We start from the raw sequence: 23,479 nt of genomic DNA on the forward strand, positions 1-23,479 counted from the left end.
CTCTCTCCCTCTTACCTGGTAGAACAACAAAACCATTCACTGGTTCCCTACACATTTTGGAATTAAAAAATAGCTTTTTAGTTTGGTATTTAATACTTTTTATAATATGGGACCCCACCTTCCTCTCTAATTTTTATCTTCGTTATGAAATACTGTTCAGAGGTATATCCTGTTCCTAGGGTAATGTTAGCATTAGGATGTTCCATCAATGCCTACCAAATGTATTGACATTTCTGTGCATTTTTATGACATTCATTCAACTGAGTCCTGCCTCTTCTAGAACAACTACATTTGAGCAGTTTCTTACATAGGATGGTCCTATTTCAGAAAAATACAATGTCGATCTTAAATATAGGTTTTTTGTTTGGTTTTGTTTTTAGTATTTTGAGTCTTCTGTTTTGTCATGTATTTGAATCATAGTCAGATAACTAAGTTTGATTATTTATGACTGCAATAGTCAAATAAAAGACAAAAGTCAAATAAAAGAAAAAGAATCTTTTTTCTTTTCCCTAGAACTTTTTCATAAATAAGAATCCTAAAGAAAATCCAAGCGGTAATGGTTTTAAGAGTTGGGGAAAACTTGAGTGATCAACTGAACAATGCTAAATGAGAGTACTCACTAGACAGTGCCATATAATTCTCATAAGGCATATCTTAGGGAGCCATCATCATATATGTGTTGATCTCTTTCTGGATAGCTAGGGAAGTATACATATAATCCAAATAATCCTAGGAAAACAAAGTTATCTTAACTGAAAAAGGATGTACTCTAAGAGTCCTATTACGAATCTATTTTATTTTCCTAGCCCTTAAGATGCTTTATGCAAAATAAATAAATTCTGAGGTTTAAAAAAATCTGTGGGTTAGAAACTAGGGCTAAATGGTATTTTAAGCACTGCTGCAAGCATGCAGTTTGTCCTTGGGCAAGTTTCTAAGCTTATCTATGTTTCTGTTTCCTGCTCACAGAATGCAGAGTAAGGAAGCCGTAAACTTCCCTCTCATTAATTAAGGATTATAAGGCATGCTCAAGTCCTTCTGCAAAATGGAGTCTCTTTCCTATGAAGAGTGGAGGTAATTAAAAGGAGATATATCTTAAAGAGAGATAATTAGATCAAAATCAGCATGATGGCCAGCTGGGCCCTGAATCACAACAGAGTTGCAGCACCTACTCTCAAGTTCATTGGGTTCACCCAGACAACTAACAAGATGATGAGGGACATCCACCATTCCAAGGAACAGAGTCTGCAACTGCAAGCAAGATACTCCCATCCATCTGGCCCATGGGATCTAAGCCCCCTCTCCATTAGAGGCAGAGTGGGCATCACCATCCCAGAATCCTCAGGATTGGGAAATGAATGATGGACTAGAGTAGACTTATTGTTACTCTACTATATAGACTTACTGTGATTCTCGTAGTAGAAGGACTGTTATCACCTATGTGGAGGCAGTAGCCACTGGAGGTTGTGAGGGGAGGGAGAGAAAAAAATAGTTGTAGTATGGGGGCATTTTCAGGACCTGGGAATGGTCCTGAATGACATTGCAATGACAGATATGGTCCATTATAACTTGTTATAACTTACAAAATTTGTGTATGATAGAGTATAAACTACAATGTAAACTGTAACCCACGCTTAGAGGCAATGCTCCAAAATGTGCTCATCAGTTGTAACAAATATACCACACTAATGAAGAATGTTGTTAATCTGGGAAAATGTGCGAGGGGTAGGGAGCGGAGCAAATGGGAATCTCCCATATTTTTTACGTAACATTTATGATAATCTAAATATCTTAAAAATAAATTAAAAAGTATAAATAATAAAAGCAAAACAAAACAAAAAAATAAAATCAGCACGATGGGGAAGCAGATGTGGCTCAACCAAATGGGTGCCCCCTTACCACATGGGAGGTCCCAGGTTCTGTCCAGGTGCCTCCTAAGAGAAGATGAGCAGACACTGCCCCCCACGCAAGAAGCAGCTGTCACAAGCCAGCAAGGAGTGGGGGTGACTCAACCTTTGGGCACTCCCCACTTACGTGGGAGGTCCCTGGTTTGGTTCCCGTGCCTCCTGGAGAAGGCCAGCAAACAACTGACAACCATCTGGGGGAGAGGAGGTAAATAAAGAAAAATACAGTAAATAAATCTTTAAAAACAAAATCAGCATGGTGTATAGAAAGGAAAATATTTGAATTATGGTGTGAACGAAGCTTAAAATTAATTTACAACATTTTCTACCTTTTTGACCCCAACTGAAAAGTATTACAGAAATTGAACTATTTAAAAATTCTGTTTTAGTCTACCTGATTGTAAACTCCTTGAAAGTACATTCTGTCTCATCCCCATTTCCCATTCAGTAATAAGTGCCCACTAAATTGAAATACTTTACTGCTTTTGTCATTTACTACATCTCCAGCATTTCCCAATGTTTATTCCATTGGGAAAACAATGTTTGTTGTATTACCAGATGGTTGTATTCTACATTCACACTACAATTTAACTATTTCCCTTTGTCAAGCTTTAGGTTTCTAATATCTTGTTTTATTAAATGAGGGTGCAGTATACTCTCTTGTGCATCAATATTTTTCCAAACATCTATTATTTAGCGGAATTACTGTGATTTAGAATTGTGTAAAAGAAAAATGGAAAGCAATATATACAAGGAAAAACAATATACAGAAATGAAATATATATTGAGAAAAAGATTATGAAGGAATATCTGTATATTTTAGAGGGCTATTCCTCCGTAGCAAAACTATTGATGATTTTCATGTGTTACTCATAAACAGAAAGATCTTACTTATTGAAAAAAGACTATTATACTCGGTCACTTGAAACAGGAAATTTAATATTTCATTACAGCTTTATTTCTTCGTTAATTTTGTGCTCTCTGGTTTTTATAACTTAGCTTTTAAAATTGCAAATTTATTGCCCTATCATTACTCAAACTGTGCTTGATTACAAGGTAGGCTTTCCTAATTAAGAGACAAAGCCGACTAATTTATTTTTCTGTTCTGCCAAAGAAACTGGGCTTGTTAGTTTTTAGGTTTTTAATGAGATGCTCTGCTCCCTGCAGGCGCTCAATAAGTATTAATTGGTAGAATTAAATGCACAGGGCTTAAATAAAACCACAGTGGAGACCCAGGCGGCTCCCCTGTGCTCGGGGGGCGGGGAGAGTCGTTAAAAAAAAAAGAAAAACAACCCTCAAAATTCTGTACAATTCCAGAATCTGATTTTTTTTTTTTCAAGGGGAAGAGCTTCTCTGGAGGGGCCAGTCCTCCTCCTAGGCACTGCTAGCTCACGACCCGCCCCAGGGGCCCAGGTCGGGGAGCCTGAGCAGCAACCCGAGCCGCTGGGGCTCGAACTCCGGCCACCCGAGCCGCGCCCCGAGCCGCGCCCCCGGCCGCCCCCGGCCAAGCCCGGCCCCGCCCCCAGTCTGGCCCCGCCCCGCCGGGCCGCGCTCCGCGCCGCCCTCGCAGCCCCTCTCAGTGCTCGCCCGACTCGGCCGCCTGTGGGACGACGGGGCGGCGCTGCTCTTGTCGCCTTTGTGTCCAGGCAGATTTGGCGGCGGCCTCTCGGCGCCTTCCCAGGGCCTCCTCCTTTCAGCCCCTCCTGCCGCTGCGGGGCCTGGCTCCAGATCTCTGCCGGCGGCGGGGCCGGCTTCGGATGCTCAGCGGCGCGCTCGCTGGTCGCGAATCATGTCGGCGGCGGGAACCGGCACGGGGGTGGACGCGGGCTTCTCCAGCGAGGAGCTGCTGTCGCTCCGCTTCCCGCTGCACCGCGCCTGCCGCGACGGGGACCTGGCCGCACTCTGCTCGCTGCTGCAGCAGACGCCCTGCGCCCACCTGGCCGCCGAGGACTCCTTCTACGGCTGGACGCCCGTGCACTGGGCCGCGCACTTCGGCAAGGTGGTTGGCGTGAGCGGGCGCACGGGTTGCGGAGCGGGGGCCGCAAGGCCCTTCCCGGATGCGCGCGGAGGGCTGCGAGGACTGTGGCGCTTTAAGGCGCCATTTTCTGCAGCTCCCGGTTCCCGGGCTTTCCTGTGAGAACTGGGGAAGGCGGGGGCCGGAGACCCCGGCGGGCCGACCGCCCCTGGGGCCCGCGCGGGGGGGAGCGGGAGTGGGGGAGGGACGGGACGGGACGGAAGCGGGCCGGGCGGGGATGTCGCCCGCGCGCCGCGGGCCCTGGGGCGCCTGTGCGGCGGCGTGGGCGAGGTGGGGGCCTCGGGAGGGGGGTGCGGCGGGCAGGGGGCTCGGGGCGGAGCCAGTTTCAAACGGGGGCGGGTTCCTCTGAGACGGCGCCCAGTCTGGTCCCGACCCAGGGGTGCGCTGGGCCGCGGGACGCGGGTGCCGCCCGGGGAGGCGGCGACGTTTGCAGGCCCCGGGCGCAGTCGCTCTTGGCTGAGTTAGGGGGCACCTCTGGGCCTCTTGCGTTCACGCTTCTCCTAGGGCCGGGCAGAGGGGGCGAAGGCCTCGTATTGGGGGGACTGGGGTGGGGGGGATCCCTCTTCACATTACCCCTCTTCTAGAATTCTGTGTATTAAAGAGCCCAGTTAGGCTCACGAGGACAGTATTTTGAGAACCTCTTACCGCTCGGCTTGGTTCTGCTTGAGCCTGCCCCGCTGTTTTGCCCGCCTGCTGAGGAAAGGTTACACAGCACCTGAATCACCGTTTTCTGTTATGACAACGAAGATGTTAGGTATCTCGGGGAATAATAAGGGGGTCTTTTGGGCTAAGTAATTCAAGTTGCATTAGATCTTAGAAAGTGAAATTTCTTTTTTTGGACATCATTATCCATGCCGGTTTTCTCAATTTAAGTTAGAAGTTAGAGATGCCTTTCGGAAATGTTTTGTTTCTAAGGTATTAAAATTTCCACCACGGGGTTGTTATTCTCGGCCCTATGACTAAACGGAGTAAGTGGTTCAGGGGTGGGAATATGAAAAACGTTAATTAACCGGACACTCCCAGTAATTGACATGCCCTAAAAATAATCCGTTAAAAAAAAGAGGAGGGGCCCTTGATAAGTAACTTGGAAACAGTCATGTTTCTAAATGTGAGTTTAACTTTAAGAAAAGCCTGCAACTGTTCGTATTACAGTAATGACAAAGCATGGAGCAAAAGGTTTTCACACACAAAAAATCTTTGGATCAGACTTATTTTTATCTAGGAACTACCTGCAAATTCCATCAGATTGTCCCTGTGGAAAATACCTGGGACAAGATGCAGTGTATTTTAGAGAATGTGTTCAGTTTTTCAGATTATGGACTACTTTAAGATAATTTTGACATAAGACGTTTTGGAGTAAGATTATACATACGTACAAAATACTAAGTGGTATAACTCGAGTCATCAATTACACTGTTCTGTGCATACAGTTATGCCTTCAGGAACTACTGGGCATAAAGGACTGGTTTGTGTATATTTGAAATCAACTCTGAATTCATAGGTGTCACTCTTATCGCTGTTTATGTGTGACTGGAGGAGCAAACACCTCAACAGTGTTTTTAATTATTAATCTTTGCTTTATATAAAGTTCATGTTCAAATTAACAAAGCGTAAAGGCTTTATGACATGTCCTGCATTATCTTTTAACACAACTAACCTACTTTCCTTTTCACTTCTGCTCAGAGACATTTTCACTTTGTAGCCTAAAGTTGCATTTTAGGTTAGGGTTGTGGGATAACTGACCTGATTAAATTGGAAAGTTACCAGACACATGTGTAAGGTGAATAGTAACTTTTTTTAATGCTTTTAAGGGAACAGTCTTTACAATATTGTACGGGTGCTTAACTCCTCCAGGTCCAGTAAAATCAGTGATAGTTGTATTTATTTTGCATGTAAGTTACTGTAATAGGGGGTTAAAATAAATAGATGTACTTTCCCTGAGAACCTTTACTTATCATTTTTTTAAATTTGAAATTTAGGGGAAAAATAGGTGCTACTTTAAATTTTTTTAAATTTAGACAATATTTTCCCCATCTGTAAAGTTAAATTGGGTTATTTGCTCGCAGAGGTAGGTGCCTTACTACTTTTAAACTGAGATTCACTGCATTTCTGCAAAAGTGAACTTTTTTAATGATTAAAGATTTTAAGCTTGCCAAAATTCAGGGACATTTATAATTTTTTTCCCCTCTTAGATGATAAGATTGGGTTGAAATAAAGAAATGGTATGTGACAAAACTATGTCCAGAATAATATGAAATTAAGTCATTTTACCTTAAGACCTAAATGTTTTAGTGGTTTTTTTTCCAATTGTCAGCAGATGAAGTTGCCATTTATATTGGTCTTTCCTGGTGTCACATTCATAATACAGTTGTCTATTTGGACAGTTTTTGATTCCCCCCTTAAATGGAAAGTTATAGATTTATTTTAGTGGAAAAAAATGAGAGGGAATTTTGCCAATGGCAGTGGGGGAGCAAATTAATCAACTGTATGCTAACAGACCACTATTGTACCAATCTCTGGTTGTGCTTTGATAGTATCATCACCAAAAATGAGTGCCTGTGAGAAACAATCTCTTACAAACGCACTAGAACTTTCTCTCTCCAACCTTGAAGGTAACTTTCCTAAGGCAATCAGTAATCTGAGGCATTATCTCCCTTGAGAGTGTAATTTACTCAGCTTTATCCTTACAGTAAATTTTAGGAAACTCTCAAAGCATTGGTTCTCAAGATCTTTTCTATCCCTACATTTTATAGGGAAAAGACTTATCTAGTAGGCAAGGACAGTTTTTTGTAAAAGTCTCTCTTCCCTGTTTGAGAAATCAGTGCTTTAAGGTAGATGCAGTATTGTGTTACAGTAGGCATACAATTTGTAGAATGTTTAAAGCATCATTGCAAATGGTCACTTAGAGTATTTACCATCCTGTCTTTTCACAAGTCTCTACTTCTATAGAATTTGAATAGTAGATTAACCTAGGAGACCAAATATTGTAACTAGAGGCAGGTTCCTTAGGGTTTTTAGTGTATTTAATCATTTGTACTGTAGTCTTGTTGATAAGGAAGAGACCTTAGAAATCCCTTTTCTAGTTTCCACTTCCTTCACATCTATGAGAAAGAACTGTTGGCAGAAATGAGACCAGGACTCAAGGTTAGATTCCCAGTCCAGTCCCCCCCGCCACATACACACACTTTGCCAAACACTGCCCTCCTTTTTTATATACATTTTAACCTACATTGTTCAGTGCTTGTAGCAGAGAACTAGTTTGGTATTTAACATACTATAAGGTACTCCCAACTTTCATGCATGTGTTCCTAGAAATGTGCCAATTGTGCACATTTGTTACTTGTTCCTGAGGACTGTTATTTAAAATCTCTAATTAAACCTTGCTTTTAAAAACATCATATTGAACAATATCTGCAGAATTCCAAACCCAGTTACCTAAAGTTAAAAAAATAGGTGGCAGGTTTAAGTTCACTGAGCTTTCAATTGATGTTAAAAATTAACCACTTAGAGCATGCCAAGTGATTTTTTTGTTTCTATATTATCGAGTTTGAGACCTATTCATCTTACCATTAGTATCTACACATTCATTTTTCTTGTTTCTCACTCTGTAAATAAAGGTAGTATATAGAAGTTGTATCTGTTTATCAGCCTTGACTATCACATTCACATTCCTTAGACCAGGGGTCCATGAACTTAAATTGAAATTCAAAAAACCATGATTCTTGGGGGGACGTGTTGGTGCACGTGTGGTATATTTATAAAATAATACACAGTATAGTGTGAACTTAATAAGGGGTCCATGTTTTTCACCTGACTGCAAAGGGGTCCACAGAACAAAAAAGGTTAAGAACCCCTGCCTTAGACAGGTTTTAGTTATCCCTATACTCCCAATTGCCCAACAGACTTCATCTCACAAAAATATCTATTAAAGTGATCTTTCCTTTGCAAGGAAAGGTTTAAATTGCTTAAAAATGTAGATATACTTGGATGAGATTGAAGTGTGAGTTATTCTTTAAGGTCTGTCCTTTTGAGGATAATTCCTTGGAGCCAGACAGTTTTTTTCACCTACTCTGGGTTGTGATCAGTGAGGGGGAAATGGGGCCATCCTAGACTAGAGAACAAACCAGGTAAGTATTTGAGGACAGCTTCCCTTCTATTAGCACAGGACCTGGCACATGGTTGGCACTAGCTTAGTATTTGTTGACTGTGGTAAACAACTAGGGCCTAGCATAATACCAGTGCCTGGCTACAAAGCCTTAGGTTTTTCTTGGGTATGGTTACCTCTCCTATACAAAGGGTTTTTAAAGACTTAAGTGCTGCTCTCTCACCTCTTCCTCCACTTGTCTTTCCCCTAAGAAAGTAATCTGCAGAATAGGCCTCAATTGAATGTTCAAAGAACACTGGTTGTATGAATGGCAGGATATATTTTTAAAATCTTTAGAGAGAGTTTGAATATTTTTATTCTTTAGAATAGTATGTGCAAAGTGGCAAAATCCAGTTGTTTAAACTTAGTCTTTTTCATATTCTTTGAGTACGCAGTCTAATTTTTTTAATTGTCTTCTATTCCTATGAACCAATTTTTTAAGGACAAGGAAAAGTTTTCTTTTAAATGCGTTTTAAAAGGTTGTGTGGCATTGGGAAGAAGTGTCTTATTTTGTTCCCTTGAAAATAAAACATTTTGTGACCCCCCAAAAATGCTATTTATTACCATTACAGAATTTAGATGATTTGTAATATCTAATAGTATACTGACATTGATGTATGTTTTTCATCCCTACTCCTGCTGTCTTTAAAGTTGGAGTGTTTAATACAATTGGTGAGAGCTGGAGCCACTCTCAATGTCTCTACCACACGCTATGCCCAAACACCAGCCCATATTGCTGCTTTTGGAGGACATCCTCAGTGCCTAATCTGGTTGATTCAAGCAGGAGCCAACATTAACAAACAGGTAATAATTACTCACATGGTACTGAGTTTTAAATTGAGGCCTTAATTAGAGTTCAATATCTTTACTTGTAGGCTAACTTGAATTTTTATTTGTAGATAATAGGTGTTTTACATAAAAATAAATGCTTTCTCTGTATAGCTTTCACATGTTTGATTTATGATAATCCACTATGATCCAAGGTGATTTGCCCAAGGTTATAGCTGGTAATTGAGTTTGGCACTGAGCCCAGGTTTCCTGACTCCCCTGCTCACAGCTGCCTTAGCTTCATTTATTAATCTCTTTTCCTCAGATAACTATCAAACACTTCCATGCTAGCAAAGAATGCCTATTAATCAGCTCATGTCTAAGTTAATATTTGCAGATGTACCAAAATGAATTGCTTCAGATAAAAGTTGGGGACAATGACTAAATGCATACAAGTAACTGTCATGTAATTATTGGAATGAATAATTGATTCCTGCTCAATAAGTACAAGGTTTTTGTATTTTAAGATTAAGCATGTGAACATGAATTTATGTGTGTAGAATTTTTCATGGTGTGTTTTCAGTGTTCTTTTCACCTAAGTGAAACAAAACACAGGAAGAGTGTTTAGATTATAAGGCACTTGGTTACTTTAAAACAAGCATCTGTGTATGGAAATGTCTAATAGATAATCTGTTTTAGAGCAATCCCCAGATTTAGCTTCTTTTCTTGAGGATAGGTTAGTCTAAAGTACTTTGCCACTGGCTTTTGTAGCTATTCTTTATGCCTTTCTAATTTCCTCTTTTCCTTTTCTCCTATTTTTGTATGTTTTCCTACTAATAATTGTCAAGTACCTGTTATGTGCAAAAGAACTTTTATTTTCTCCTTTCTGCTTTTCTCTGCCTTTCCTAAATTTCATTCCTTGGTGATAACCAGGTATAAAGATCCTCTTTTAAAGGTAGCTAAAAAGCAGTAGTGTAGGAAAGCTGTTTTTAGCCATGGTTTAAAACAATGAGTAGTTAAAAAGGAACAAGGGTTAGTACGGCAATTTCTTCTCCTTAAGAGACTTTCATTGGAAAGGAAAATAAAGGGAAAAGAACCCTGATTTTCCGACCTAGCTCTCTTACTGAACTGGAACTTGGGATCTGGTACAACTTTTAAATTTACCATACCCCTTCTTTTTCTCTTCCTTCTGTCTCTATGTATTTATGTAATTGCATTTCTCTGCTGCTTTGTTGCTTTTATTCATGTTTTCAACAGTAACGTTATTGAGCTAGACGTTGGATTATCAGTCCATTCGTCTTATTCCTTATGTCCTGCATTCTCCTTCCTTCCCCCTTTTTTTTAATCCACCACACTCAACTGGCCCAATAGAAGGCATACTGGAGGCTTGATGTCTGAAGACTTGGGCCTGATTCCAGGTTCTGTCACCTCATAGCTATGACTTTGGGCAAGTTATTTAATTGGTCTGTAGCTCTATTTCCTTGTCAATAACATATGGATAATGAGTCTATGAGTCACGTAATTAATATTTAGCATTAATAAGGAATTTAAGTGTAGAATATTTTTGTGTTAATTTTCATTATATTGTTATGTCCCATTTAATTTGTCTATGGAGATTTCTAACATTGCTTTTCAGATTTAAATCTAGAAAGCCTGCCTCATCAAATAAAGTATTTCATGGAAATTCAGTGTTTTCACCAACTAGACCAGTATGGGGAGTATAGAGCCCTAATACTCCCTCGCTTTCTCTGTGACACCCCGGAGTAGTGCTGTATGGAGATCTTTACTGCACATACCTTCTCAAGGCAAGAATCCCCAACAGGGTCTTCCAACTTCTAGTCCTTCTTTCTCCTGACAGTCCTCTATATATATTTAAAATACTCACCTGGTTAAATACCCATTCCCTCAAATGTGCCTAGGATATCATTTGAAGTATAGTATCCTGGAATTTTTCTTAAAAGTTTTTCGGTTGGGGAGCAGGTATAGCTCAGTGGTTTGAGCACCTTCTTCCGATGTACTAGGTCCTAGGTTTCTTGGTTTGAGTTCAGGTCTAAGATTCAGATATTGCCTTACTCTATTACATTAGTGGTTAGACGTGATTTCTCTTGTTATGGACACTTCAGTGACCCTTGAAGTCGTAATTGCCTTTTTGTTAGCTATACTCAACATACTGTTGACTCATCCTGAAGTATGCAATAACTTTTTCTAATATCCTACCTAAACTGTTATAAACTCAGGTCCAGATCTTTCGCATTGTTTGTTTTTTCTTTTTAAACTGTAATAGCACTTCTTTATAAATCATCCTGTTAATTTTAGTCTGTTGATCTTTTGGCATGGTATTTATTGCCCTAAGTTCATTTTCCCCAAGATTAATATAGACTGTCCATAAGGATAGCATAAGAGCCTACTGAAATCCAGATGTACTGTGTTCTAAGTTTATCTAAAGAAGAAATGAAGTTAGTTCTCATGTGAGTTAGTAAGATTTACTAAGTCTATATTAACTACCAGTGATTACCACTTTAAGTATTTGCAAGTCCTCTTTTTAATGCAGCCGTTGGTTTGTTTCTGGGGTCTACATTAGAAATCAGTGTTTCTTTTCAGAAAAATCAAGGTTACTTGCCTATCTTTAGAATTTTGGCTCTTCTCCCACATTCCTATATTACTCAGAGTTTACCAAGAAGAGTTCTCTAATCATACTGCAGAATATTGAGTGCTTTTGAGATGTGATTGGTCTGAGCTTGATAACTTGGATAGCCTTAAAATGGCTGTTTACTCTTAGTATCATCTCTCTTGGCTGCAGTGTTCTTTAAATAGTATTTGTTCTGTCCTTCCCAGTTTAAAGATGGTTCTCCTTGGATAACACAAATAGGAGCCTGGGGACTTTTTCTCTGACACCTGTTAATAGGCTCACACTCTTGAAGATGGCTTTTTTGATTTCTTAAGCATTTTTTTGCAAATCTCATCTAATTCTCAGCTCTAGTTTTCCTGACAGTACTTATTTTATTTTGTTATTTTTATTTGTCTTTATTATATACAATCCCCCCTTTTCTGGAGGTGGGGGAAATAGGGTGGTTTTCTTTTCCTTGTAAAATTATCAGTCCCTCTTTTACTTTGGTTGACCCTCTCTTTGATATACCCTCCCCCCCATGAATTGATATGCTTTGGTGAAGGAATTTGAACATTTACTGAATTTGTGAATGAACTATTTTGCAAGGGCCAGGCACTATGCACAGATGGCCCTACTCCTTTATATCTTTATCTCTTAATTGCATGGTAGTATTTATTGCCAATTACAGTTTCCAGTAACATTGAAGGGTGATTGATTCAAGAACCGTTTTCTGAAAGTCGAAAAATGCTAGCTAGCCAGTCTAAATTTCCCCCACAGAAAGACCCAAATCAATTTTTCTGGAAGAAGTGAAACTTCCTCCTCTTTATTGCTTATATCTTAGAGTATATTTATTCTACTTCTTAATTAGTTGAGTACCCCCTGTTAATGAAATTGTATGTCAGATTTTTTTAATGCATACAGTATAAATCCTCTTTCTTTTAGGTGAATGCTGTAGTCTCCAAAATAGTTTGTGTCTACTCACTTCCTTCTGCCTCTTCCACCTCCAGAATAATTTTTCTAAAGCATAATGTTTATTATAATACAACTTTTCTAAAAATCCTTGAACAAAATTTTTGCCAGTCACATACATACAGGCTTGATTCCAAACTCTTTAATTTGTATATAAATCTTGTTGTATTTGACCCTTGTATTCTCCCATCTCATCTTTTTGCCTAACCGGTTAACCTCTTATCTAAACATACGGTCCTAATCCAATTGAAGATAGAAAATTCAAGAAAAGCACTGACATCTTGATTCAGGTTAGATGAAAATGTGTAGATTAAGCCATAAATTATGTATTAAATACTGTTTCTTGACCTTGATTACTGTTTTAATATTAATTCTTTCCTACTTGTCATAGGGTAATTTTTTGGCTTTTATATTGAATACCATTGTGCTAAGATCCAGCATAAAATGATTTATAAATTGCCACCCAGAGCACTAAGCTGTCACTACAGTAGTGGCCCCAGGATTTTTTGTTGAAGGCTATTGTACTTTAAAACCTTTGAAGAATGACTGTTTCCTTTTTGTATTCTGTTTCAAATTTGGGTACCATGTTATTTTATTTCAAAGATAAAAGAAATTCTCTAGTCTATGTTAATTATCTCATTTTAAAATGTTAAAAAATTTTATTACAGCAGAATATTTGTGTGTAGTTTGCTTTTTTTTTCTTTTTCCCCCTTAGGATTGTGAAGGTGAAACTCCTATTCATAAAGCAGCTCGGTCTGGTAGCCTAGATTGCATAAGTGCCCTTGTGGCTAATGGCGCTCACATCGAGTAAGTGTTTTGATTTATTCTTTTGAACTAAAGGATATTTAAAAAAATATTTAGAGCAAACAATAATTTCTTTAAAAAGCTTTTTAAATATATATATATTTAGCATAATTTTATAAAAATTTTAAGTCCATTGGTGCCAGTGAAGAAGGTTGTTATGTGGATTATATTGACCTCTAGCCCAAGGGAGTTTAATTTCATGTTAGTCTCTAAAGTCTTGTCATGAGAGAGTATATTATGATGGAAAGAATTAGAGTTGGAGCTAAAACCATTGACTTTGCCACTAAATAGCATATTGCTGTGGACAAGTCTTCAAATTTTCCTTTGCCAAGTTTTAATTTTGAAATGAGGGGCTTGGATTAGATTAGAATTTTTCAAGCCTCTTCTGCCTCAAAAAAAATTCTTAGACAATTAGCTTTTCTAAGCTTTGATTTCTTTTTCTTTGCAGATGTGAGAACATTACATTTGAAAACCTATTATGACTTTTAATGGTTTATAGCTCTTTGTAAAATGGAGCTATATACTTTAAAGACTTAAAGCTTGCTTTAAGCTTTTGATACTGATGGCATTATTTTAGAATAATCTTTAGACCATTTTAGAAGAACTAGCTTATTTTATTTATGGCCTGATAGAAAAATCTTAATGTTTAAGAGTATGATCTTTTATGGAAATTTTTAGGTCACCATGGTATTAGACATTTATTTTACCTGTTAAACTCTTTTGTATTAACTTTCTCTTAAAAATTTATTATAAAAATTTTTCTTCTGCAGTTCACAGCATTAACAAAATGGATGCGGTTTTCACCCTTAAATGTTGAGTGTAAGCTATGTAGCTGTAACAACCAAAATAACTAATAATATCAGCTTTTTTGTTTTAGCTAATTTGAGTGTTTTTGAATACTTCATAAAGATTAATTATAAAACACTTTATTCTAATTGGAAATAGAAAAATTTAAACTTTGGGAGAAATAAAAACCACAAAACTAATTTAGTTTAACCCTTTGGTTTCCATTTCATTATTTTGACTCTGTATTACAATAATAAATATTGACATGCTCCTGGACAGCAAAACCATGTAGGTTAATGCAAGGCATGTGTGAATACTGGAGGCTGTCAGTAGTCTTTAAGTTTCTGAGCTTCTGTTTCATTAAGTATTGTTGTTGAGATGAATCAGTGATTTAAGCTTTGTCATTTAATAATATAGTGATTTAGTATATAAATATGCCTCTGTTACCTGTTATATTGCAGGGAACCTTGTTACTTATTTCATATGTAGTTAAGAAGATAATGTAAAAACAATCGATAATATGAATATGTATATTTTATATAAGTTTTAAAATATGGAGCATAATTTTTAATGAATTACTGCAGTTTTATAGCTGTATTTAAATAAAAATCTTACATCTTTAATATTAATAACAGAAGCTTTGATTATAAAATACAGAGTCATATAAAAAGTAATTGATTAAATCGCTTGTCATTTATTGAAATAATGGAAAATTCAAAGTTGTTCTTTTTAATGACTTAACTTTCTAAACAGTACACTAATTGGTCCTGAACATTTTATTATAAAGTTGTTAGTTTTATTAATGGATAGCCTAATCCTTTGATCCAATAAATATCACTATGTCCTTTTTTTTTATTAGATGTCATCTTAAAATGAGAATATTTTATTTACAATTCTGTCCTTGATTACAGGACCCTCAAGTGTCTCTTTTCCCACCTCCACCAACACTGTGATTGAGCATGGCCTCAAATGCCAGTCTGTTTTTCGTTCTCAGTATAAGAGCCACTCCCTCAAGACCCTGCATTGTGGTGATTTCCCTTGATTGAACTTACAGATTTTTTTTCTTTAGAAGAAATATTTAGTCTGAGCCATAGAGCCAAAAGTGATTCTTAAAATTATAAGGCCTTGGCCTGGAGATAGAGCAAGTAATCCAGTAATTATTATTTATTGCTATTGTATTTGTGGTTATTTAATTTTAATATCTAGATAAAATGTCACTTCTGCCAGTAAACTAAATTGCAGATTGCTTCTTTTATATCTGTTCTGCACCTTTTTATAGTTTAACTTTTTGTTTACCAACATTGTAGCAATTTGGTTCCCCAAAATAATGGTATTCAGGTCTATTTCATTTGTTTCCTATAATGCTGCTCTTCTGATAGTCCTAGCAAACAATACCCCCCCTTTAAAAAAAAAAAGTCAAGGTATACAGAATTAACTTAACTTATTTAAGGTTATTTATTTTTTCTTCAGAAGGGCCAGACTATTAATTCTTCATATTACATGCTATAATATTTAGGAGATAATATATAGTTTTCCTTTTTTTGGTCAATAGATTAAAAACTATCTCATGCCAGTATTTTTAAGTTAATAATTTTGCTCTTAATTCCTACTTTGCGTTTTATATATCTGCTACATAAAATAGCCAAAGTCTTAAAATTGTTTTGCTTTATTGGCTATTAGATAGATAATGATGAGGGCAAGTATACTAAGTATTTGTGGTTAGAATGGTTTGTTATATAACTTACTTGTTAATGTAGGTTGCACCTATAAGATAACGCATATCAACTGCTGTGCATCGTATTAAATTTTCTAGCACCACACGTGAGTATGTTAATAGACTTTCTTTTTCTTTTGTTATTTTAAATCTTGATTTTGGTGCCAAGTTTTCTTTTCCATTTGAGGTTTTGTTTCTGGCTTCTGTGATGGTCATTATCATTTGGCATCATTTGCATCTATAAATAGAAACATACAGGATTAAATGTTAGTTCTCTGACCAAGCTAAATGTTTGTGTACTTTAAATGATTTAATCCTCTATAGATGATTCTCATTTTTTTCTCCCTGTGTTCAAGAATGGGGTTTTCATTATGTATTTTATTTTGTCAGCATCCTTAACTTTGTTTGTATGCTATTTCAGTTTTTTATGGCAGCTACTCTTTGGATGTTGTTTCACACAAAGTTTTTGATCGAAAGAGGACATATACTAATATGAAAAAGTTGCCTCTTTTTGTTTTGGATGATGGTAAATAAATAGCTTAAGATTTTCTTCTTGAGATTTTGGAAAAAATGTCATTTTGAACCTTTACTTCAGTATTTTGGTACCAGTTTAATTTTGGTTACTTTTTTGCCTCTATTTTATATTATTTTATCTTTATTTATAAAGTGGAGAATTTTTCCATATTAACCAGATATAAAATAGCCTTTATGCCTCTGAATAGGAAAATAGGGAGTTAGCTGGATTTAAGGTGAAACCAGATTTACTTGGGTCTCAGGTAATTTTGCCAGCTCTTTTTAATACCATGTTTTACAGATACTGGTGTTTAATTAGGTTATACTAATGTCTTACACATTTCTATAGTAGAGCATTTTTGCAGAAGCTATTCAATCTGTGGTAACAAGATCTTCAAATGGGCTACGTATATTTTAACTTAATTAGTTTGTCCCTAACTGGTTATCAGATAGCAGAAGAAGCATATTTAGTCTTATAATATGCAAGGTCATTGACTCACTCTAAAAAGAAATCTTTTTGCCTAATTTAGAAAACATAACAAAAGTCTAAAATATGATGTTAATAGTTTTTATTGCAGTGTTGCTAAAATACATTACTGAACTTTAAAATTCTTAATTCAAATGGAATAATTAATGGCTTGTAATTGGCGCCATTTTATTACCCATCTTATCTACCCATCTAGAACCAAAATTTTTGTTAGGGAAAATTTTTTTTAAAAGATTATTTTTTTTGAAAAATAAGTTTAGGATTGGCTAATTCTCATTTGCTTAATCTTTTTTAAGTTTAGTAAATTTAAAGCTAGTTTTAATATTTGAGTAGTGAATCTAGTATTCTGAATTTTTATTTTTACCTGACTTGCCCATTCGCACTTCAGAATAATAGTTCAGTTATGAAATTTAGTAGAATTATGACTTTGAATGAATATTTAAGCCTTCAATTGTAGTGTAAGTATTGTCTGATTTTAAATACTCTAAATTCTGGTCATCCTCATCATCCTAGTAATGCCTCCCTTATCTCTAATTGTCCTTAGAACAGACTTGTCTGATCTTTCTAATTCCTGCCTCTTTTTATCCTGTTTTTAAGTGTTACAAGCAAGGTGGAGGAATTATTTCCTAAAATAGTATTAATCTACCTGCCAAACAGGAACAGTTGATGCATTGACAAGTATTCCAGAGCTGTTGGCAAGTTTAGTTTTGAATTTTGATTATTTTTCATAACAACTGAAATAATTATAGATTTTAATTAATTGCTTAACCAGTGCCTTTATAAATAGAGGTTTTCAAATAAAACCAGCAATTTCTAAAACCATATATCCTTTTCCTTTGCTAAATTATAATGGGAGAATGGTAAATATTCCATTAAACTCTTTGAATAGGGCTCTTATTTTAATGTATGCAAACATAATTTGGGTTAAACTGCGATACAAAAGTATACTCTATATTGTTGAACTTGAAATGAAAACTTGGCACCAAATTTATTCAGGTAGAAACTTTGGAAAACATAGTTTCTTCCTATTAATTGTTACCTAAAGAATATTTTTAAGAAAGTCTCCATAATTATTTGCATTTGGATACCAAAGGGTTAAAAATACACATGTATTTCTTTTACTGAAAAAATTCTAGATGTTTGCTAATGTTTTGTCTGTACAAATGGACATTTAGTAATGTTTTTATCTTTTTTTTTAATGATTCCATGTATTTGCTTATTTTCATCTAGGAATAGTTACTAATGTATTTGAGATACAGCATACCAAATTTTAAAGTAACCAGAATCGTGAGTTAATGGCTTTTAGTCCATACTATTAAACTTTTGTTGAAATATTGCCGTATTTAAATTGGCGTCATGCTAAAATTTTACCTTGACGTAATTTAAAAGGCAGTGTGCTAGAGTAGTATCTCATGTTAAGGTGGTCACATGACAATGGCTTAAGCTCAATAATGTGCTTCTGCACCTTATGTATGTATATGTATTTTTAATCCAAATGTTGCCTGCAAATATGTGATCCCTTCTTATTTAAGTTTCCTGTTTTATGAACCATTGCCCGTTTGAAATCAAACAGAAGATTCTGAATCTGTAAAAACTACACATGTCAATGTTTTACAGCTACGTAATTCGAATTGACTTGATTTTTTCAAGTAATCCTAGAAAGGGGGAGCATTCCATATAGAAACTGCTGAAACTGCCACAGGTGCTTCTCCGAAAACCTTACAGTTGTGGCATTGAATGTTCAGTATCGCTTCCTTTCTGCACACAAGGCATACTGTTGAGGTATTTGTTGCGGTGATTGGTTTTAATGCTAATCTAGGAATTCAGATATAGATTCTTTAGATTTGCATGCTTTGCTTACCCTAATTTATGATATCTACCTTTTTATTTGTAAACTAACAATAGATAAGTTGAGATCAGAATTTTAACAGAAATACTATTTATATAAAAATTGTGGGTACTTTTTATTGTCACATGGCATTAACAAAAAGCAAACATCCTGAAGGTGATGTGACAACTCACATAATAAAATATTTCAGGTATTTCCTGATCCGTGGTTCTTTAAAATTTTTTTTAAAGTTCTTATTAGAATGGCTTCTCATATACTGTGCTATTGTGGCACTATAAGTGGAAAAGAGATGGAGGATTAGCTGGCAAAAAATTGAGTTTTAAAAATTCTTTAGGGAAAATTCTTAGTTATAGAAATGTTAATATCCTGTTCAGAATTTTCTTACATAACAGTATAGTAGATTAATACAAAGGGGTCTTAAAATATACTAAAAACGTATCTAAACATTTATGTTTTAACTAGAAAAGTTAAGAATGCCAGTTTGATTCATCTCTCTTAGTTTTTCAGTGGGGCAATTATTGTAAAGATTATTCTATGTTTTTCCATGTTTTATAATTTCAGTTCTGAAAGAATAGTAGAAATATTGGGAAAAAATAGATGCCCCTGCCCAAAGATTATTTTTTATAGTCTTGGCAAGTATTACAGGATCTAGAATCTAGAGATAGAGGCATGTCAATTATAGTTTCCAAAATAAGTTGTAGCAAATTTAGTTTACCAGCCTAAAAACCTGATGAAGACCAATTACTTAAATTTTAGCAACCAGTAAGAATATCGAGATGATTGATACCTCATTTTAAGAAAACAAGAAAACCCTGCCCATTTTCAAAGATTTTTCAAATGGATGTTTTAGGGCACCAAAGGGAGTGAACTGCAGCTTTAAAAGGAACTCATAGCAAGCTCCTTAATGAGAGTTCTCCTGTTTTCAGCTTTGTATAAAGATAAATTTTAGATCAGTGCAGAGTCTGCATAAGTTTTTAAGCAACCAGTTTAAAAATACTGTGTACAGTTTCATTACTACCCTGATTTTCTTTCAAAAGGTAGTTTTGAGAGAATTTTTGAACAATTTCTTCCAAATATTTGAAATTTCCCTTGGGAAATGTAAATACTGCAATACTGATCAACTTTGTTTTTAAAAATACCTCACTTAATATTAATAGGAGTGGCCAGCAGCTAATGTGGTCATACAATCTGTTCAGTAAATATTTATTGAACAAAGTAGTAAATTTGAATGTGAAATTATCATATGCTCTATAAATCCTACTTGTCCAGCTCTCATTGAGTTTTAGGGACAAAATGGAAGATAATTTAGATTTAATTTCAGCTTAACTTGAAATACTTAGTGGTTGGAGGTTTATAAGTTGATGCATCTCAACTACTAAAACATTAAAATTGTATCATCATTTAACAAATAGAAAATTATATTTGAAAACAGATCTAAGACTCATTAGAAATTAAGTGTTCTAAGAACTATACCTTTTAATGATTATATGCTTTAGTCTTTGACTTGGAAACCCACATGATTTCCAGCCTCTATAATAATATTTGCAAATCTCTACTTATTAAACTATTAAAATGTAGTTTGAAGGAAGCAGTTGTAGCTCAAGTATTGACTGCCTGCTTCCCATGTATGAGGTCCTAGGTTTGATCTCTAGTACCTCCTAAAAACATAAAACAAAACAAATGGAAAAACCAATGTTTATTGGTAAATGAATGTAGCTTAGTGTTTGAGCACTTGCTTCCCATGTACGAGGTCCTGGGTTCAAACCCTTGTACCTCCTTAAAAAAAAATAGTTTGAGGAATCCAGATCTATGAAGATACTTTTCACCCTACTTATATTAAGCACATTGGCTAATTTAATTATAAGGCACTTAGAACTTTTAGCAGAAAACACTCACTTCTAAGTGTTAACTTTGCTTTTTCAAGGTCTTTTATGTTATTTTTTTATTTTACTTTTTTCCACTAAAGTTTTTCTTAGATCTTTTTCTTGGTATTTAACATTTTGTGACACATTGGCAACTTTTTAAGTTTTCTTTTTATAGTGAATAATGCATAAAATTGACTTTTTTTTTTTCAGAGAACCATGGCAGATATCCATTATTAAGAGTAGAATAATAGTTATAAATATCACCTCTTTGTTTAAATGTTTTGACCACATATGGTCCACTGTATTTTTATATGGCTTGTAAGCTAAGAATAGTTTTTTTACATTTTTGAATGGTTAAAAAAAAAAATCAAAAGAATGAGGCTATTTTATGACACACAAAATTATGTGAAATTGAAATTCCAGTGTCTGTACATAAAGATTAATTACAACATAACCATGCTCGGTTATTTACATATTGTTGTAACAGAGATTGATGGGATGCAACGCCTAAAATATTTACTCTGTAGCCCTTTACAGAAAAAGTTTGCCTATCCCTGGATTTGGTAATCCCTAATGTTTGTTTCAGGTCACCCTCTAGTACACACCATTAAACGTTTACTTGTAAGTATTTTAACATGCAGAGGAGAATTAGGGAGTTCAATTAACATTTCACAGGGGAGAGAATAGATGTGATGAAATATAGGTAAGTAGAAGAGAAAATGGGAATGAAGGCATTTGGAGACAGGAGGCAAGTGAGAGTGGTCAGTTTTTTTATCTGTTTGTAAAACCAGAAACCGTACCAGAGTTGGGCACTAACTTTTGCTCAAGAAGAATATAAACTGAAATAAAATGAAACTGTATATTAGTAACAAGAGAAATTGCAATCTTTTATAAGCTGATGAGAAGCAGAGGAAGAATACTATTTCTGTTCCTGTTTCTGATAATACCAAAGAGGGGGATAATGCCATTTAAGCACTGAGAAAATGTATATAATCTCCTAGTAAATTCTTCCCATAATCGTCGGTCCCAGAGTCTGGTGTCTGTCCGTATGTTCCCAGAATTTTTATTTTTAATCTCATCTTTTTTGAATCAGCCTAACTTCAGGCCCCCAAGGTGACATGAAAAACCAGTGTAAGTTCAGTTTGACTTGTGATTGTTCTTTCTTAATTGCTTGGTTAGTATGTGGGAATATATACCATGAGGTTAGCTAAAGTAGGATTTGAAAATAATACCTAAAATCACTTGAAAATTAGTCTAAAGAAGAATGGTTTGCAAGTGTTACTACTTTTGGTTGAAAAGAAGCAAGGCCAGGAAACTTTGCCTATAATATCTAGATATAGCAAAGTATGCTTGCCAGAACATTTACAGTCCTGGATTGTCTCTAGATATTAGCAATAACTTGTTGCTAATTTTTCTTTAAGGTTATATTTCCTTGGAAGAAGAGTAAAATTGTTCTTCTAACCCCAATTCATTCTACTGTTCATTTTCTGAATGAGAGGAGTAAAGAAGTTGAATGTACCTTGAATGTCCTGTTTGTTAACAACTTCATAATGTTGGTATGGCCCATAAGCCTCTTAATTCTCCTTAGTGAACTGGTATTTATGATTATAACTGCCATTTTACAAAATCTCTTTGCTTTATAATTCTGTGGTCTGCTAAGGAGTAATCTTTACTGTCAGCTTTATCAAGTTAGTATTTTTGTTTGCCCTAATTTCCAGGAGCGCTTCTCATTTCTGTATTTTTTTTTTATTTTGGAGAGTAACTTTATACTTATCCATAGGAATGACCATTCTATAAACTTTTCCTGTGCTCTCAGTCTTTGTCTTTTCAAATTTTGAAGAGTAGCCATATTTTAATTTTTTGGGGGGGGGTCATTCTTGATAATTATGGTAGACCATCTTCTCTGGACCATCTTCTCTTCTGATATCTTCTAAAAAATGAAGCACACTGTATTTTTTTAAAAATCATCCAGCTATACATCTATTTGTGTACTTATATATGCTATACTTCAGTTAAAAAGTCAATATTAAAAAGTGTATATATATTTGTATACATGTAATGCATGTAGCTAGTTCTGCCCAATCTGGGGTGTTTCCTTTTCATTTAACTCATTATCAAAATAAAAATATTATGAAATGCTAGAATAGTATTAATCAGAATTCACAGCCATTAAAGTCTCAATGGCAAATAATGTCAGTTTTAGTCCTCATTGGTCCTAGACACAGCCATTTTATATTTCTAGGAAAATTTGGTTGATTTCTGGGCTTCTCAGGTCTTGTGTTTTTCTTTTTTGTTGTTGTTTTATATCTGATCAATTAGAGTTTGGGCTTTTGCTTTTCTTCAAGCCGTTTAACACATTTCTTTATTTCATGGCTTTCATAAATGGAGAAATGTTTAGTGATTGTCCAAAAATTGAGATTTTTCATTTCTGAGGTTGTAGTATGGTGACTGGAAATATGAATTCAAAGCTTATGGTTAGCTTTATAAACAGAAAACTCCTGTTTGTCCCTGATTCTGTAACTTTACCTCTCAACATGTATTTTAACAAGAGCAATCCTAGGAAACAAAAGTTCTGGGTTGGTTATTTCAGTAGATGTAAGATAAGGCCTTTAACTTGGTGTCATATCTTGGTTGTATATGTAGCATAGCTTGCTATATAGATATGGAGCCATTTTTGCTGTTTAGGAGTACTCTTCAGTTTCAGTTTAATCAGTCTGCACCTAACTGAATGTTTTGCTTTTTTACAGGTTTATTTCACAGAGCAGTGTGTATTCTTACCTTCCAGGGGAACTTCAACATGGAGTAGCTTTTGTTTTCAGTATCCCAATTAAGGTTTACAAGTTCAACTGCTCATTTATGCTCATCTTGTTCACATCTTTCACTTAACATTCTATCACTACTTCCTACTTTATTCTGAATTATAGCTACTGTAGAACACATATTAACTTAAATTTTTAGTGTTTAAATTAGCTAAGTTTGATGATCTTGTTTCTTTTAAGTGGTAGGAATCTTAACATAGGGAGTAAGTTCCTAGAA

The 23,479-nt window shown here is 35.6% G+C and overlaps 1 protein-coding gene across 1 annotated transcript in view; it reads left to right on the forward strand.

The window, feature by feature from the left end:
• The first annotated feature begins 3,438 nt into the window (after positions 1–3,438).
• Positions 3,439–23,479, forward strand: part of ANKRD10 (ankyrin repeat domain 10) — a 34,707-nt gene continuing 14,666 nt past the window's right edge. Inside the window, exons 1-3 of the mRNA XM_058276423.2 lie at positions 3,439–3,900; positions 8,732–8,884; positions 13,141–13,232. Of these exons, the coding sequence (XP_058132406.1) occupies positions 3,691–3,900; positions 8,732–8,884; positions 13,141–13,232 (455 nt within the window). The 5' untranslated portion in view covers positions 3,439–3,690. The remainder of the gene's footprint in view (positions 3,901–8,731; positions 8,885–13,140; positions 13,233–23,479) is intronic.

The sequence above is a fragment of the Dasypus novemcinctus genome, chromosome 15, assembly GCF_030445035.2.
Source record: "Dasypus novemcinctus isolate mDasNov1 chromosome 15, mDasNov1.1.hap2, whole genome shotgun sequence".
Classification (NCBI taxonomy): domain Eukaryota; kingdom Metazoa; phylum Chordata; class Mammalia; order Cingulata; family Dasypodidae; genus Dasypus; species Dasypus novemcinctus.